This window comes from Medicago sativa, chromosome 4, assembly GCF_051527215.1.
Source record: "Medicago sativa cultivar Bolivia chromosome 4, Bolivia_mono, whole genome shotgun sequence".
NCBI classification, from domain to species: domain Eukaryota; kingdom Viridiplantae; phylum Streptophyta; class Magnoliopsida; order Fabales; family Fabaceae; genus Medicago; species Medicago sativa.
Genome location: NC_140752.1, coordinates 38594559 through 38613228, shown reverse-complemented (window position 1 = coordinate 38613228; position 18670 = coordinate 38594559). Strand labels below are relative to the sequence as shown.

At 28.4% G+C, this 18670-nt stretch overlaps 6 protein-coding genes across 6 annotated transcripts; all 6 read left to right on the top strand.

The window, feature by feature from the left end:
• Nucleotides 1-215: 215 nt before the first annotated feature.
• LOC146929271 (putative lipid-transfer protein DIR1) lies at nt 216-727 on the top strand. Its single transcript, XM_085707274.1, has 2 exons — nt 216-525; nt 690-727. Exons 1-2 carry the CDS (start codon nt 216-218, stop codon nt 725-727), a joined length of 348 nt encoding a protein of 115 aa, XP_085563400.1.
• A 2818-nt stretch (nt 728-3545) lies between these two features.
• Nucleotides 3546-4057, top strand: LOC146929270 (putative lipid-transfer protein DIR1). Its single transcript, XM_085707273.1, has 2 exons — nt 3546-3855; nt 4020-4057. Exons 1-2 carry the CDS (start codon nt 3546-3548, stop codon nt 4055-4057), a joined length of 348 nt encoding a protein of 115 aa, XP_085563399.1.
• A 2818-nt stretch (nt 4058-6875) lies between these two features.
• Nucleotides 6876-7387, top strand: LOC146929269 (putative lipid-transfer protein DIR1). The gene is made up of 2 exons (XM_085707271.1): nt 6876-7185; nt 7350-7387. The coding sequence occupies exons 1-2, from the start codon at nt 6876-6878 to the stop codon at nt 7385-7387; spliced, it is 348 nt and encodes a 115-aa protein (XP_085563397.1).
• A 2819-nt stretch (nt 7388-10206) lies between these two features.
• On the top strand, nt 10207-10718 carry LOC146929268 (putative lipid-transfer protein DIR1). Its single transcript, XM_085707270.1, has 2 exons — nt 10207-10516; nt 10681-10718. The coding sequence occupies exons 1-2, from the start codon at nt 10207-10209 to the stop codon at nt 10716-10718; spliced, it is 348 nt and encodes a 115-aa protein (XP_085563396.1).
• Nucleotides 10719-13536: 2818 nt separating this feature from the next.
• On the top strand, nt 13537-14048 carry LOC146929267 (putative lipid-transfer protein DIR1). Its single transcript, XM_085707269.1, has 2 exons — nt 13537-13846; nt 14011-14048. Exons 1-2 carry the CDS (start codon nt 13537-13539, stop codon nt 14046-14048), a joined length of 348 nt encoding a protein of 115 aa, XP_085563395.1.
• A 2769-nt stretch (nt 14049-16817) lies between these two features.
• On the top strand, nt 16818-17488 carry LOC146929266 (putative lipid-transfer protein DIR1). The gene is made up of 2 exons (XM_085708225.1): nt 16818-17179; nt 17343-17488. The coding sequence occupies exons 1-2, from the start codon at nt 16870-16872 to the stop codon at nt 17378-17380; spliced, it is 348 nt and encodes a 115-aa protein (XP_085564351.1). The 5' UTR covers nt 16818-16869; the 3' UTR covers nt 17381-17488.
• The last annotated feature ends 1182 nt before the right edge of the window (nt 17489-18670 follow it).

Sequence of the window (18670 nt, the reverse complement as noted above, 5' to 3'; positions counted from 1 at the left end):
TTTTTTTTTTATTATTGATATAAAGGTTATAACTTGTCTTTATTTCTGTCAAAAAGTAAACAACTTTTATGAAAAGTTAAACACTTTTCACGTCATCATTATTCTATATAAACTATTATCTAGTCATGAAGTTGTCATAAGTTAACAGTCCTTCATCTTATCACCACATATTAAGAGTTGAGTGTTAACTTCAGAAAATACTAAGATTTTTGATCATGACAAATAGATACTTAGGCTTTGCAACATTAGTGCTTGCTGCAAGTATCTTTGTGTTAGGAATTTATGCTCAAGTTGAATGTGGTGGTGATATTCCAAGCATTATATTCCAATGTAAACGTTTTGTCGAAAAGGATGGGCCAACGATTCCACCATCTGAATCTTGTTGTGCAACTTTGAAAGGAGCTAATGTCCCATGTTACTGCAAATATGTCACTCCTAGTATTGAGAGCATAATCAGCATAGAAAAAGCTTTATACGTGGCTAAATCTTGTCAATTGAAAAATATTCCTACAGACAAGTGTGGAAGTAAGATAGCTTTTTATTATCATTTCTTTCTTACCCTCTTTTTTCTCCCTTATGAATTTTTAATTAATCCTAAAAAATATTTTATTATTTTATTCTTGTGAAAAATTATTATTTTCTATGTACAACTCTAATGCTGCAAAGTATAAACATGACTCTTTTTTCAGGTTATGTTATTCCTCATCCTGCACCTCCAATGGCGTGATGATAATATTGAGCGCATGCAACTTCTTGACATCAATTTATTTATATATGGATAAAATAAAACAAACATGGCATGCGTCTTTTAATTAGTTATTTATGGTTTCCCTTCCTTTTATTTGTATTATCATGAGTTCAATAACTTGATCTCAATGTTCAAAATATAAAAAGTTGCAAGGTTTTATTTAGTACTTGCGTTAATTTGTATTTTTTTCATACCCAAGAGTCATAAGTTGAATCTCTGATCACATACTAATGGAGCCGTATTTCCTTACCACTTGGACCAATTTATCATTTTTAGCTCATTCACGTGTTTCATTGAAAAATATTATGGTACACGTAGGGCATCTTCAATGGTATAATTTTAAGGAACTTACTTTATGCTTTTAAATGAAGAGGAGTGAAAGTGAAAGGTAACCGAAAGGGTCCATTTACCTTTGTTAGCCCATTCACATGGTTCATTGAAATTATTGTGGTACACGTCAAGCATCTTCAATCATATAATTTTAAGGAACTCACTTTATGCTTTTAAATGAAGAGCAGTGAAGGAGAAAGAAAACCAAAAAAGGTCCATTTACATTTGTTATCTCATTCACATGTTTCATCGAAATTATTGTGGTACACGTCAAGCATCTTCAATCATATTATTTTAAGGAACTCACTTTATGCTTTTAAATGAAGAGCAGTGAAGGAAAAAGAAAACCAAAAAAGGTCAATTTACATTTGTTATCTCATTCACATGTTTCATTGAAATTATTGTGGTACACGTTAAGCATCTTCAATCATATAGTTTTAAGTAACTCACTTTATGTTTTTTAATGGGTTCATGCATCCCAACTTAATTTTACGATATTAATCCTATTTTTACTTCAAGGAAAAGTTTCATTCTAAGTTCCTTATCTCACAAATACAATTTGTCTCTCTTCCATATTTCATGTTCACGCTCCCATTTTTACACTTTTAAATGCATAAAATTAATATTTTAATTATATGAAACTTGCTTTTAAGATTCTTTAAATAAGCCATTTGACTAAATCTAATTTAAAATCCCATTTTGCACACAAAATTAATATTTATTAGTTAAGATGCTTGCTTGCAACTTTTCAATGAAGATGCTACTGTCATTGAAGTGTTTTCCTGTTTTATAAGTATTTTTAGGTAATATTGACGTGTACGACTTGCAAGAATGACTTGGTAATCGTAACACTCTGTAAAATTTAATTTGATCAAAAATTAATTTAGCCCTACTAATTTTTACAAGAATATTTTCATGTAATCGTGGTTATGTCCGACAGTGGTGGAAGAAATCATTGAAATAATTGTGATGTAAAACGTCTAAATTGCATTGGAACATTCAACTTGGAAAGTTATTGATTATATTTTTTATCTTTTTTCCTATAATACAATTAGTTTTATTATCTTATTTTATATATTTTTCTCACTGCAATAAATAACTAAGGAATTTATTGACAAAATAATAATTAATGATGGATTAAACATTGATAATGACAAATAAATAAGAACAAAATTTGTCTACACTTGTGAAAATTGAATAGGAATTGAGAGAATACTGATTATATTAAAATATGTTTATATGACATATTAGAGTAGATGAATGAAGAAAGTATGTTTCTTGAAAATAAATCAAACATAGTTAAACATTAGATATCCAAAATACATGGGAAAGCAACTCATTCTCACTAAGAGAGAAAGATAGAAGAAAATAGTACTAAAAGGCATTGAATGTACATTGAACTAAGTGAAAATTCTACCTGGCCACAAGAAAATGCTTTAATAATTAGATATTATATGTTCTTAACAAAAATTAAATGATGTATACTAATATATGTGTGTGACGAAATATTATTTGCTTTCTACTCTATTTTAAAATAGGAAAATTAGTATTGAAACTTGGATTGGGACCAACAAGTTAAAAAATAATAAATATTGCAATTAATGACAATTTATTTTGCATAAGTTGTTAAATATGTAAGTTTATTTATAGGAAATGCATAAAAAAGAGCACTGATATATGAACAGACATATTCATGACACAGTAACACACCATATCATATTTTTCCTTTTGAATTGATAGGCACACAAAATGAGGCTAGTAAAAAATGTTAAAAAAACGGAAAATCTTATCCGAGCTTTGTATATACGTTGTCGGTCGTACGAAAATGAAGTTCAAAAATCATTTTTGAAAAAAAAAATGTTGCATTGGGAATATGTATTGCATTGGGAGTAATACTCTTTTACTTGTTCTTTTAAAGTTAATTACAATACAACTAATAAATTTGTTATGTTTTATATAAGTATTAGCCTTTTACCTATAACACTTAGTTTGAATCATTTGAGATAACTCGAATTCAATTCTTCAGAAACAAATTTTAATTAGAGTATATTTATATCATGATTGAACTCAATATTATCGTGATTATTGTTTCTTGAAAACGGCAGGGTTATCACAAAAAAAAAAATTCAAAGAGAACCGACATTTAAAAAAGGAAGGAGGAGTATTCAAAGAAAAACAGGAAAGGCGAGAATGTAGAAAAAGAAATGATATGAAAACTTGGACTTAACTTAGGTAATAAATTATATTTTTTCTTTTTTTTTTATTATTGATATAAAGGTTATAACTTGTCCTTATTTCTGTCAAAAAGTAAACAACTTTTATGAAAAGTTAAACACTTTTCACGTCATCATTATTCTATATAAACTATTATCTAGTCATGAAGTTGTCATAAGTTAACAGTCCTTCATCTTATCACCACATATTAAGAGTTGAGTGTTAACTTCAGAAAATACTAAGATTTGTGATCATGACAAATAGATACTTAGGCTTTGCAACATTAGTGCTTGCTGCAAGTATCTTTGTGTTAGGAATTTATGCTCAAGTTGAATGTGGTGGTGATATTCCAAGCATTATATTCCAATGTAAACGTTTTGTCGAAAAGGATGGGCCAACGATTCCACCATCTGAATCTTGTTGTGCAACTTTGAAAGGAGCTAATGTCCCATGTTACTGCAAATATGTCACTCCTAGTATTGAGAGCATAATCAGCATAGAAAAAGCTTTATACGTGGCTAAATCTTGTCAATTGAAAAATATTCCTACAGACAAGTGTGGAAGTAAGATAGCTTTTTATTATCATTTCTTTCTTACCCTCTTTTTTCTCCCTTATGAATTTTTAATTAATCTTAAAAAATATTTTATTATTTTATTCTTGTGAAAAATTATTATTTTCTATGTACAACTCTAATGCTGCAAAGTATAAACATGACTCTTTTTTCAGGTTATGTTATTCCTCATCCTGCACCTCCAATGGTGTGATGATAATATTGAGCGCATGCAACTTCTTGACATCAATTTATTTATATATGGATAAAATAAAACAAACATGGCATGCGTCTTTTAATTAGTTATTTATGGTTTCCCTTCCTTTTATTTGTATTATCATGAGTTCAATAACTTGATCTCAATGTTCAAAATATAAAAAGTTGCAAGGTTTTATTTAGTACTCGCGTTAATTTGTATTTTTTTCATACCCAAGAGTCATAAGTTGAATCTCTGATCACATACTAATGGAGCCGTATTTCCTTACCACTTGGACCAATTTATCATTTTTAGCTCATTCACGTGTTTCATTGAAAAATATTATCGTACACGTAGGGCATCTTCAATGGTATAATTTTAAGGAACTTACTTTATGCTTTTAAATGAAGAGGAGTGAAAGTGAAAGGTAACCGAAAGGGTCCATTTACCTTTGTTAGCCCATTCACATGGTTCATTGAAATTATTGTGGTACACGTCAAGCATCTTCAATCATATAATTTTAAGGAACTCACTTTATGCTTTTAAATGAAGAGCAGTGAAGGAGAAAGAAAACCAAAAAAGGTCCATTTACATTTGTTATCTCATTCACATGTTTCATCGAAATTATTGTGGTACACGTCAAGCATCTTCAATCATATTATTTTAAGGAACTCACTTTATGCTTTTAAATGAAGAGCAGTGAAGGAAAAAGAAAACCAAAAAAGGTCAATTTACATTTGTTATCTCATTCACATGTTTCATTGAAATTATTGTGGTACACGTTAAGCATCTTCAATCATATAGTTTTAAGTAACTCACTTTATGTTTTTTAATGGGTTCATGCATCCCAACTTAATTTTACGATATTAATCCTATTTTTACTTCAAGGAAAAGTTTCATTCTAAGTTCCTTATCTCACAAATACAATTTGTCTCTCTTCCATATTTCATGTTCACGCTCCCATTTTTACACTTTTAAATGCATAAAATTAATATTTTAATTATATGAAACTTGCTTTTAAGATTCTTTAAATAAGCCATTTGACTAAATCTAATTTAAAATCCCATTTTGCACACAAAATTAATATTTATTAGTTAAGATGCTTGCTTGCAACTTTTCAATGAAGATGCTACTGTCATTGAAGTGTTTTCCTGTTTTATAAGTATTTTTAGGTAATATTGACGTGTACGACTTGCAAGAATGACTTGGTAATCGTAACACTCTGTAAAATTTAATTTGATCAAAAATTAATTTAGCCCTACTAATTTTTACAAGAATATTTTCATGTAATCGTGGTTATGTCCGACAGTGGTGGAAGAAATCATTGAAATAATTGTGATGTAAAACGTCTAAATTGCATTGGAACATTCAACTTGGAAAGTTATTGATTATATTTTTTATCTTTTTTCCTATAATACACTTAGTTTTATTATCTTATTTTATATATTTTTCTCACTGCAATAAATAACTAAGGAATTTATTGACAAAATAATAATTAATGATGGATTAAACATTGATAATGACAAATAAATAAGAACAAAATTTGTCTACACTTGTGAAAATTGAATAGGAATTGAGAGAATACTGATTATATTAAAATATGTTTATATGACATATTAGAGTAGATGAATGAAGAAAGTATGTTTCTTGAAAATAAATCAAACATAGTTAAACATTAGATATCCAAAATACATGGGAAAGCAACTCATTCTCACTAAGAGAGAAAGATAGAAGAAAATAGTACTAAAAGGCATTGAATGTACATTGAACTAAGTGAAAATTCTACCTGGCCACAAGAAAATGCTTTAATAATTAGATATTATATGTTTTTAACAAAAATTAAATGATGTATACTAATATATGTGTGTGACGAAATATTATTTGCTTTCTACTCTATTTTAAAATAGGAAAATTAGTATTGAAACTTGGATTGGGACCAACAAGTTAAAAAATAATAAATATTGCAATTAATGACAATTTATTTTGCATAAGTTGTTAAATATGTAAGTTTATTTATAGGAAATGCATAAAAAAGAGCACTGATATATGAACAGACATATTCATGACACAGTAACACACCATATCATATTTTTCCTTTTGAATTGATAGGCACACAAAATGAGGCTAGTAAAAAATGTTAAAAAAACGGAAAATCTTATCCGAGCTTTGTATATACGTTGTCGGTCGTACGAAAATGAAGTTCAAAAATCATTTTTGAAAAAAAAAATGTTGCATTGGGAATATGTATTGCATTGGGAGTAATACTCTTTTACTTGTTCTTTTAAAGTTAATTACAATACAACTAATAAATTTGTTATGTTTTATATAAGTATTAGCCTTTTACCTATAACACTTAGTTTGAATCATTTGAGATAACTCGAATTCAATTCTTCAGAAACAAATTTTAATTAGAGTATATTTATATCATGATTGAACTCAATATTATCGTGATTATTGTTTCTTGAAAACGGCAGGGTTATCACAAAAAAAAAAATTCAAAGAGAACCGACATTTAAAAAAGGAAGGAGGAGTATTCAAAGAAAAACAGGAAAGGCGAGAATGTAGAAAAAGAAATGATATGAAAACTTGGACTTAACTTAGGTAATAAATTATATTTTTTCTTTTTTTTTTATTATTGATATAAAGGTTATAACTTGTCTTTATTTCTGTCAAAAAGTAAACAACTTTTATGAAAAGTTAAACACTTTTCACGTCATCATTATTCTATATAAACTATTATCTAGTCATGAAGTTGTCATAAGTTAACAGTCCTTCATCTTATCACCACATATTAAGAGTTGAGTGTTAACTTCAGAAAATACTAAGATTTTTGATCATGACAAATAGATACTTAGGCTTTGCAACATTAGTGCTTGCTGCAAGTATCTTTGTGTTAGGAATTTATGCTCAAGTTGAATGTGGTGGTGATATTCCAAGCATTATATTCCAATGTAAACGTTTTGTCGAAAAGGATGGGCCAACGATTCCACCATCTGAATCTTGTTGTGCAACTTTGAAAGGAGCTAATGTCCCATGTTACTGCAAATATGTCACTCCTAGTGTTGAGAGCATAATCAGCATAGAAAAAGCTTTATACGTGGCTAAATCTTGTCAATTGAAAAATATTCCTACAGACAAGTGTGGAAGTAAGATAGCTTTTTATTATCATTTCTTTCTTACCCTCTTTTTTCTCCCTTATGAATTTTTAATTAATCCTAAAAAATATTTTATTATTTTATTCTTGTGAAAAATTATTATTTTCTATGTACAACTCTAATGCTGCAAAGTATAAACATGACTCTTTTTTCAGGTTATGTTATTCCTCATCCTGCACCTCCAATGGCGTGATGATAATATTGAGCGCATGCAACTTCTTGACATCAATTTATTTATATATGGATAAAATAAAACAAACATGGCATGCGTCTTTTAATTAGTTATTTATGGTTTCCCTTCCTTTTATTTGTATTATCATGAGTTCAATAACTTGATCTCAATGTTCAAAATATAAAAAGTTGCAAGGTTTTATTTAGTACTCGCGTTAATTTGTATTTTTTTAATACCCAAGAGTCATAAGTTGAATCTCTGATCACATACTAATGGAGCCGTATTTCCTTACCACTTGGACCAATTTATCATTTTTAGCTCATTCACGTGTTTCATTGAAAAATATTATCGTACACGTAGGGCATCTTCAATGGTATAATTTTAAGGAACTTACTTTATGCTTTTAAATGAAGAGGAGTGAAAGTGAAAGGTAACCGAAAGGGTCCATTTACCTTTGTTAGCCCATTCACATGGTTCATTGAAATTATTGTGGTACACGTCAAGCATCTTCAATCATATAATTTTAAGGAACTCACTTTATGCTTTTAAATGAAGAGCAGTGAAGGAGAAAGAAAACCAAAAAAGGTCCATTTACATTTGTTATCTCATTCACATGTTTCATCGAAATTATTGTGGTACACGTCAAGCATCTTCAATCATATTATTTTAAGGAACTCACTTTATGCTTTTAAATGAAGAGCAGTGAAGGAAAAAGAAAACCGAAAAAGGTCAATTTACATTTGTTATCTCATTCACATGTTTCATTGAAATTATTGTGGTACACGTTAAACATCTTCAATCATATAGTTTTAAGTAACTCACTTTATGTTTTTTAATGGGTTCATGCATCCCAACTTAATTTTACGATATTAATCCTATTTTTACTTCAAGGAAAAGTTTCATTCTAAGTTCCTTATCTCACAAATACAATTTGTCTCTCTTCCATATTTCATGTTCACGCTCCCATTTTTACACTTTTAAATGCATAAAATTAATATTTTAATTATATGAAACTTGCTTTTAAGATTCTTTAAATAAGCCATTTGACTAAATCTAATTTAAAATCCCATTTTGCACACAAAATTAATATTTATTAGTTAAGATGCTTGCTTGCAACTTTTCAATGAAGATGCTACTGTCATTGAAGTGTTTTCCTGTTTTATAAGTTTTTTTAGGTAATATTGACGTGTACGACTTGCAAGAATGACTTGGTAATCGTAACACTCTGTAAAATTTAATTTGATCAAAAATTAATTTAGCCCTACTAATTTTTACAAGAATATTTTCATGTAATCGTGGTTATGTCCAACAGTGGTGGAAGAAATCATTGAAATAATTGTGATGTAAAACGTCTAAATTGCATTGGAACATTCAACTTGGAAAGTTATTGATTATATTTTTTATCTTTTTTCCTATAATACACTTAGTTTTATTATCTTATTTTATATATTTTTCTCACTGCAATAAATAACTAAGGAATTTATTGACAAAATAATAATTAATGATGGATTAAACATTGATAATGACAAATAAATAAGAACAAAATTTGTCTACACTTGTGAAAATTGAATAGGAATTGAGAGAATACTGATTATATTAAAATATGTTTATATGACATATTATAGTAGATGAATGAAGAAAGTATGTTTCTTGAAAATAAATCAAACATAGTTAAACATTGGATATCCAAAATACATGGGAAAGCAACTCATTCTCACTAAGAGAGAAAGATAGAAGAAAATAGTACTAAAAGGCATTGAATGTACTTTGAACTAAGTGAAAATTCTACCTGGCCACAAGAAAATGCTTTAATAATTAGATATTATATGTTCTTAACAAAAATTAAATGATGTATACTAATATATGTGTGTGACGAAATATTATTTGCTTTCTACTCTATTTTAAAATAGGAAAATTAGTATTGAAACTTGGATTGGGACCAACAAGTTAAAAAATAATAAATATTGCAATTAATGACAATTTATTTTGCATAAGTTGTTAAATATGTAAGTTTATTTATAGGAAATGCATAAAAAAGAGCACTGATATATGAACAGACATATTCATGACACAGTAACACACCATATCATATTTTTCCTTTTGAATTGATAGGCACACAAAATGAGGCTAGTAAAAAATGTTAAAAAAACGGAAAATCTTATCCGAGCTTTGTATATACGTTGTCGGTCGTACGAAAATGAAGTTCAAAAATCATTTTTGAAAAAAAAAATGTTGCATTGGGAATATGTATTGCATTGGGAGTAATACTCTTTTACTTGTTCTTTTAAAGTTAATTACAATACAACTAATAAATTTGTTATGTTTTATATAAGTATTAGCCTTTTACCTATAACACTTAGTTTGAATCATTTGAGATAACTCGAATTCAATTCTTCAGAAACAAATTTTAATTAGAGTATATTTATATCATGATTGAACTCAATATTATCGTGATTATTGTTTCTTGAAAACGGCAGGGTTATCACAAAAAAAAAAAAAATTCAAAGAGAACCGACATTTAAAAAAGGAAGGAGGAGTATTCAAAGAAAAACAGGAAAGGAGAGAATGTAGAAAATGAAATGATATGAAAACTTGGACTTAACTTAGGTAATAAATTATATTTTTTCTTTTTTTTGTTATTGATATAAAGGTTATAACTTGTCTTTATTTCTGTCAAAAAGTAAACAACTTTTATGAAAAGTTAAACACTTTTCACGTCATCATTATTCTATATAAACTATTATCTAGTCATGAAGTTGTCATAAGTTAACAGTCCTTCATCTTATCACCACATATTAAGAGTTGAGTGTTAACTTCAGAAAATACTAAGATTTTTGATCATGACAAATAGATACTTAGGCTTTGCAACATTAGTGCTTGCTGCAAGTATCTTTGTGTTAGGAATTTATGCTCAAGTTGAATGTGGTGGTGATATTCCAAGCATTATATTCCAATGTAAACGTTTTGTCGAAAAGGATGGGCCAACGATTCCACCATCTGAATCTTGTTGTGCAACTTTGAAAGGAGCTAATGTCCCATGTTACTGCAAATATGTCACTCCTAGTGTTGAGAGCATAATCAGCATAGAAAAAGCTTTATACGTGGCTAAATCTTGTCAATTGAAAAATATTCCTACAGACAAGTGTGGAAGTAAGATAGCTTTTTATTATCATTTCTTTCTTACCCTCTTTTTTCTCCCTTATGAATTTTTAATTAATCCTAAAAAATATTTTATTATTTTATTCTTGTGAAAAATTATTATTTTCTATGTACAACTCTAATGCTGCAAAGTATAAACATGACTCTTTTTTCAGGTTATGTTATTCCTTATCCTGCACCTCCAATGGCGTGATGATAATATTGAGCGCATGCAACTTCTTGACATCAATTTATTTATATATGGATAAAATAAAACAAACATGGCATGCGTCTTTTAATTAGTTATTTATGGTTTCCCTTCCTTTTATTTGTATTATCATGAGTTCAATAACTTGATCTCAATGTTCAAAATATAAAAAGTTGCAAGGTTTTATTTAGTACTCGCGTTAATTTGTATTTTTTTAATACCCAAGAGTCATAAGTTGAATCTCTGATCACATACTAATGGAGCCGTATTTCCTTACCACTTGGACCAATTTATCATTTTTAGCTCATTCACGTGTTTCATTGAAAAATATTATCGTACACGTAGGGCATCTTCAATGGTATAATTTTAAGGAACTTACTTTATGCTTTTAAATGAAGAGGAGTGAAAGTGAAAGGTAACCGAAAGGGTCCATTTACCTTTGTTAGCCCATTCACATGGTTCATTGAAATTATTGTGGTACACGTCAAGCATCTTCAATCATATAATTTTAAGGAACTCACTTTATGCTTTTAAATGAAGAGCAGTGAAGGAGAAAGAAAACCAAAAAAGGTCCATTTACATTTGTTATCTCATTCACATGTTTCATCGAAATTATTGTGGTACACGTCAAGCATCTTCAATCATATTATTTTAAGGAACTCACTTTATGCTTTTAAATGAAGAGCAGTGAAGGAAAAAGAAAACCGAAAAAGGTCAATTTACATTTGTTATCTCATTCACATGTTTCATTGAAATTATTGTGGTACACGTTAAACATCTTCAATCATATAGTTTTAAGTAACTCACTTTATGTTTTTTAATGGGTTCATGCATCCCAACTTAATTTTACGATATTAATCCTATTTTTACTTCAAGGAAAAGTTTCATTCTAAGTTCCTTATCTCACAAATACAATTTGTCTCTCTTCCATATTTCATGTTCACGCTCCCATTTTTACACTTTTAAATGCATAAAATTAATATTTTAATTATATGAAACTTGCTTTTAAGATTCTTTAAATAAGCCATTTGACTAAATCTAATTTAAAATCCCATTTTGCACACAAAATTAATATTTATTAGTTAAGATGCTTGCTTGCAACTTTTCAATGAAGATGCTACTGTCATTGAAGTGTTTTCCTGTTTTATAAGTTTTTTTAGGTAATATTGACGTGTACGACTTGCAAGAATGACTTGGTAATCGTAACACTCTGTAAAATTTAATTTGATCAAAAATTAATTTAGCCCTACTAATTTTTACAAGAATATTTTCATGTAATCGTGGTTATGTCCAACAGTGGTGGAAGAAATCATTGAAATAATTGTGATGTAAAACGTCTAAATTGCATTGGAACATTCAACTTGGAAAGTTATTGATTATATTTTTTATCTTTTTTCCTATAATACACTTAGTTTTATTATCTTATTTTATATATTTTTCTCACTGCAATAAATAACTAAGGAATTTATTGACAAAATAATAATTAATGATGGATTAAACATTGATAATGACAAATAAATAAGAACAAAATTTGTCTACACTTGTGAAAATTGAATAGGAATTGAGAGAATACTGATTATATTAAAATATGTTTATATGACATATTATAGTAGATGAATGAAGAAAGTATGTTTCTTGAAAATAAATCAAACATAGTTAAACATTGGATATCCAAAATACATGGGAAAGCAACTCATTCTCACTAAGAGAGAAAGATAGAAGAAAATAGTACTAAAAGGCATTGAATGTACTTTGAACTAAGTGAAAATTCTACCTGGCCACAAGAAAATGCTTTAATAATTAGATATTATATGTTCTTAACAAAAATTAAATGATGTATACTAATATATGTGTGTGACGAAATATTATTTGCTTTCTACTCTATTTTAAAATAGGAAAATTAGTATTGAAACTTGGATTGGGACCAACAAGTTAAAAAATAATAAATATTGCAATTAATGACAATTTATTTTGCATAAGTTGTTAAATATGTAAGTTTATTTATAGGAAATGCATAAAAAAGAGCACTGATATATGAACAGACATATTCATGACACAGTAACACACCATATCATATTTTTCCTTTTGAATTGATAGGCACACAAAATGAGGCTAGTAAAAAATGTTAAAAAAACGGAAAATCTTATCCGAGCTTTGTATATACGTTGTCGGTCGTACGAAAATGAAGTTCAAAAATCATTTTTGAAAAAAAAAATGTTGCATTGGGAATATGTATTGCATTGGGAGTAATACTCTTTTACTTGTTCTTTTAAAGTTAATTACAATACAACTAATAAATTTGTTATGTTTTATATAAGTATTAGCCTTTTACCTATAACACTTAGTTTGAATCATTTGAGATAACTCGAATTCAATTCTTCAGAAACAAATTTTAATTAGAGTATATTTATATCATGATTGAACTCAATATTATCGTGATTATTGTTTCTTGAAAACGGCAGGGTTATCACAAAAAAAAAAAAATTCAAAGAGAACCGACATTTAAAAAAGGAAGGAGGAGTATTCAAAGAAAAACAGGAAAGGAGAGAATGTAGAAAATGAAATGATATGAAAACTTGGACTTAACTTAGGTAATAAATTATATTTTTTCTTTTTTTTGTTATTGATATAAAGGTTATAACTTGTCTTTATTTCTGTCAAAAAGTAAACAACTTTTATGAAAAGTTAAACACTTTTCACGTCATCATTATTCTATATAAACTATTATCTAGTCATGAAGTTGTCATAAGTTAACAGTCCTTCATCTTATCACCACATATTAAGAGTTGAGTGTTAACTTCAGAAAATACTAAGATTTGTGATCATGACAAATAGATACTTAGGCTTTGCAACATTAGTGCTTGCTGCAAGTATCTTTGTGTTAGGAATTTATGCTCAAGTTGAATGTGGTGGTGATATTCCAAGCATTATATCCCAATGTAAACGTTTTGTCGAAAAGGATGGGCCAACGATTCCACCATCTGAATCTTGTTGTGCAGCTTTGAAAGGAGCTAATGTCCCATGTTACTGCAAATATGTCACTCCTAGTGTTGAGAGCATAATCAGCATAGAAAAAGCTTTATACGTGGCTAAATCTTGTCAATTGAAAAATATTCCTACAGACAAGTGTGGAAGTAAGATAGCTTTTTATTATCATTTCTTTCTTACCCTCTTTTTTCTCCCTTATGAATTTTTAATTAATCCTAACAAATATTTTATTATTTTATTTTTGTGAAAAATTATTATTTTCTATGTACAACTCTAATGCTGCAAAGTATAAACATGACTCTTTTTTCAGGTTATGTTATTCCTCATCCTGCACATCCAATGGCGTGATGATAATATTAAGCGCATGCAATTTCTTGACATCAATTTATTTATATATGGATAAAATAAAACAAACATGGCATGCGTCTTTTAATTAGTTATTTATGGTTTCCCATCCTTTTATTTGTATTATCATGAGTTCAATAACTTGATCTCAATGTTCAAAATATAAAAAGTTGCAAGGTTTTATTTAGTACTCGCGTTAATTTGTATTTTTTTCATACCCAAGAGTCATAAGTTGAATCTCTGATCACATACTAATGGAGCCGTATTTCCTTACCACTTGGACCAATTTATCATTTTTAGCTGATTCACGTGTTTCATTGAAAAATATTATTGTACACGTCGGGCATCTTCAATGGTATAATTTTAAGGAACTTACTTTATGCTTTTAAATGAAAAGGAGTGAAAGTGAAAGGTAACCGAAAGGGTCCATTTACCTTTTTTAGCCCATTCACATGGTTCATTGAAATTATTGTGGTACACGTCAAGCATCTTCAATCATATAATTTTAAGGAACTCACTTTATGCTTTTAAATGAAGAGCAGTGAAGGAGAAAGAAAACCAAAAAAGGTCCATTTACATTTGTTATCTCATTCACATGTTTCATTGAAATTATTGTGGTACACGTCAAGCATCTTCAATCATATTATTTTAAGGAACTCACTTTATGCTTTTAAATGAAGAGCAGTGAAGGAAAAAGAAAACCAAAAAAGGTCCATTTACATTTGTTATCTCATTCACATGTTTCATTGAAATTATTGTGGTACACGTTAAGCATCTTCAATCATATAGTTTTAAGTAACTCACTTTATGTTTTTTAATGGGTTCATGCATCCCAACTTAATTTTACGATATTAATCCTATTTTTACTTCAAGGAAAAGTTTCATTCTAAGTTCCTTATCTCACAAATACAATTTGTCTCTCTTCCATATTTCATGTTCACGCTCCCATTTTTACACTTTTAAATGCATAAAATTAATATTTTAATTATATGAAACTTGCTTTTAAGATTCTTTAAATAAGCCATTTGACTAAATCTAATTTAAAATCCCATTTTGCACACAAAATTAATATTTATTAGTTAAGATGCTTGCTTGCAACTTTTCAATGAAGATGCTACTGTCATTGAAGTGTTTTCCTGTTTTATAAGTTTTTTTAGGTAATATTGACGTGTACGACTTGCAAGAATGACTTGGTAATCGTAACACTCTGTAAAATTTAATTTGATCAAAAATTAATTTAGCCCTACTAATTTTTACAAGAATATTTTCATGTAATCGTGGTTATGTCCGACAGTGGTGGAAGAAATCATTGAAATAATTGTGATGTAAAACGTCTAAATTGCATTGGAACATTCAACTTGGAAAGTTATTGATTATATTTTTTTATCTTTTTTCCTATAATACACTTAGTTTTATTATCTTATTTTATATATTTTTCTCGCTGCAATAAATAACTAAGGAATTTATTGACAAAATAATAATTAATGATGGATTAAACATTGATAATGACAAATAAATAAGAACAAAATTTGTCTACACTTGTGAAAATTGAATAGGAATTGAGAGAATACTGATTATATTAAAATATGTTTATATGACATATTAGAGTAGATGAATGAAGAAAGTATGTTTCTTGAAAATAAATCAAACATAGTTAAACATTGGATATCCAAAATACATGGGAAAGCAACTCATTCTCACTAAGAGAGAAAGATAGAAGAAAATAGTACTAAAAGGCATTGAATGTACATTGAACTAAGTGAAAATTCTACCTGGCCACAAGAAAATGCTTTAATAATTAGATATTTTATGTTCTTAACAAAAATTAAATGATCTATACTAATATATGTGTGTGACGAAATATTATTTGCTTTCTACTCTATTTTAAAATAGGAAAATTAGTATTGAAACTTGGATTGGGACCAACAAGTTAAAAAATAATAAATATTGCAATTAATGACAATTTATTTTGCATAAGTTGTTAAATATGTAAGTTTATTTATAGGAAATGCATAAAAAAGAGCACTGATATATGAACAGACATATTCATGACACAGTAACACACCATATCATATTTTTCCTTTTTAATTGATAGGCACACAAAATGAGGCTAGTAAAAAATGTTAAAAAAAACGGAAAATCTTATCCGAGCTTTGTATATACGTTGTCGGTCGTACGAAAATGAAGTTCAAAAATCATTTTTGAAAAAAAAAATGTTGCATTGGGAATATGTATTTCATTGGGAGTAATACTCTTTTACTTGTTCTTTTAAAGTTAATTACAATACAACTAATAAATTTGTTATGTTTTATATAAGTATTAGCCTTTTACCTATAACACTTAGTTTGAATCATTTGAGATAACTCGAATTCAATTCTTCAGAAACAAATTTTAATTAGAGTATATTTATATCATGATTGAACTCAATATTATCGTGATTATTGTTTCTTGAAAACGGCAGGGTTATCACAAAAAAAAAAAAATTCAAAGAGAACCGACATTTAAAAAAGGAAGGAGGAGTATTCAAAGAAAAACAGGAAAGGAGAGAATGTAGAAAAAGAAATGATATGAAAACTTGGACTTAACTTAGGTAATAAATTATATTTTTTCTTTTTTTTTGTTATTGATATAAAGGTTATAACTTGTCTTTATTTCTGTCAAAAAGTAAACAACTTTTATGAAAAGTTAAACACTTTTCACGTCATCATTATTCTATATAAACTATTATCTAGTCATGAAGTTGTCATAAGTTAACAGTCCTTCATCTTATCACCACATATTAAGAGTTGAGTGTTAACTTCAGAAAATACTAAGATTTGTGATCATGACAAATAGATACTTAGGCTTTGCAACATTAGTGCTTGCTGCAAGTATCTTTGTGTTAGGAATTTATGCTCAAGTTGAATGTGGTGGTGATATTCCAAGCATTATATCCCAATGTAAAAGTTTTGTCGAAAAGGATGGGCCAACGATTCCACCATCTGAATCTTGTTGTGCAGCTTTGAAAGGAGCTAATGTCCCATGTTACTGCAAATATGTCACTCCTAGTATTGAGAGCATAATCAGCATAGAAAAAGCTTTATACGTGGCTAAATCTTGTCAATTGAAAAATATTCCTACAGACAAGTGTGGAAGTAAGATAGCTTTTTATTATCATTTCTTTCTTACCCTCTTTTTTCTCCCTTATGAATTTTAATTAATCCTAAAAAATATTTTATTATTTTATTTATGTGAAAAATTATTATTTTCTATGTACAACTCTAATGCTGCAAAGTATAAACATGACTCTTTTTTCAGGTTATGTTATTCCTCATCCTGCACCTCCAATGGCGTGATGATAATATTGAGCGCATGCAACTTCTTGACATCAATTTATTTATATATGGATAAAATAAAACAAACATGGCATGCGTCTTTTAATTAGTTATTTATGGTTTCCCTTCCTTTTATTTGTATTATCATGAGTTCAATAACTTGATCTCAATGTTCCAAATATAAAATTTTGCAAGGTTTTATTTAGTACTCGCGTTAATTTGTATTTTTTTCATACCCAAGAGTCATAAGTTGAATCTCTGATCACATACTAATGGAGCCGTATTTCCTTACCACTTGGACCAATTTATCATTTTTAGCTCATTCACGTGTTTCATTGAAAAATATTATCGTACACGTAGGGCATCTTCAATGGTATAATTTTAAGGAACTTACTTTATGCTTTTAAATGAAGAGGAGTGAAAGTGAAAGGTAACCGAAAGGGTCCATTTACCTTTGTTAGCCCATTCACATGGTTCATTGAAATTATTGTGGTACACGTCAAGCATCTTCAATCATATAATTTTAAGGAACTCACTTTATGCTTTTAAATGAAGAGCAGTGAAGGAGAAAGAAAACCAAAAAAGGTCCATTTACATTTGTTATCTCATTCACATGTTTCATCGAAATTATTGTGGTACACGTCAAGCATCTTCAATCATATTATTTTAAGGAACTCACTTTATGCTTTTAAATGAAGAGCAGTGAAGGAGAAAGAAAACCAAAAAAGGTCCATTTACATTTGTTATCTCATTCACATGTTTCATTGAAATTATTGTGGTACACGTCAAGCATCTTCAATCATATTATTTTAAGGAACTCACTTTATGCTTTTAAATGAAGAGTAGTGAAGGAAAAATAAAACCAAAAAAGGTCCATTTACATTTGTTATCTCATTCACATGTTTCATTGAAATTATTGTGGTACACGTTAAGCATCTTCAATCATATAGTTTTAAGTAACTCACTTTATGTTTTTTAATGGGTTCATGCATCCCAACTTAATTTTACGATATTAATCCTATTTTTACTTCAAGGAAAAGTTTCATTCTAATGTACATTGAACTAAGTGAAAATTCTACCTGGCCATAAGAAAATGCTTTAATAATTTTTATTTTTTTTATAAAATCAGAGCAGTGCAAAGCACACTACTCAATTCATTGATAAGAAAAAAAGGGAAACGTACAAACAGAATATGGGAGTTAAACCCAGATAAGATCAAGAAATTGTAAATCTAAAATTGGGCATACCCAACATATTTCTTACTACTTCACTTCTAATGGAACTATGGGGAACATTCCACCAAACAAATTC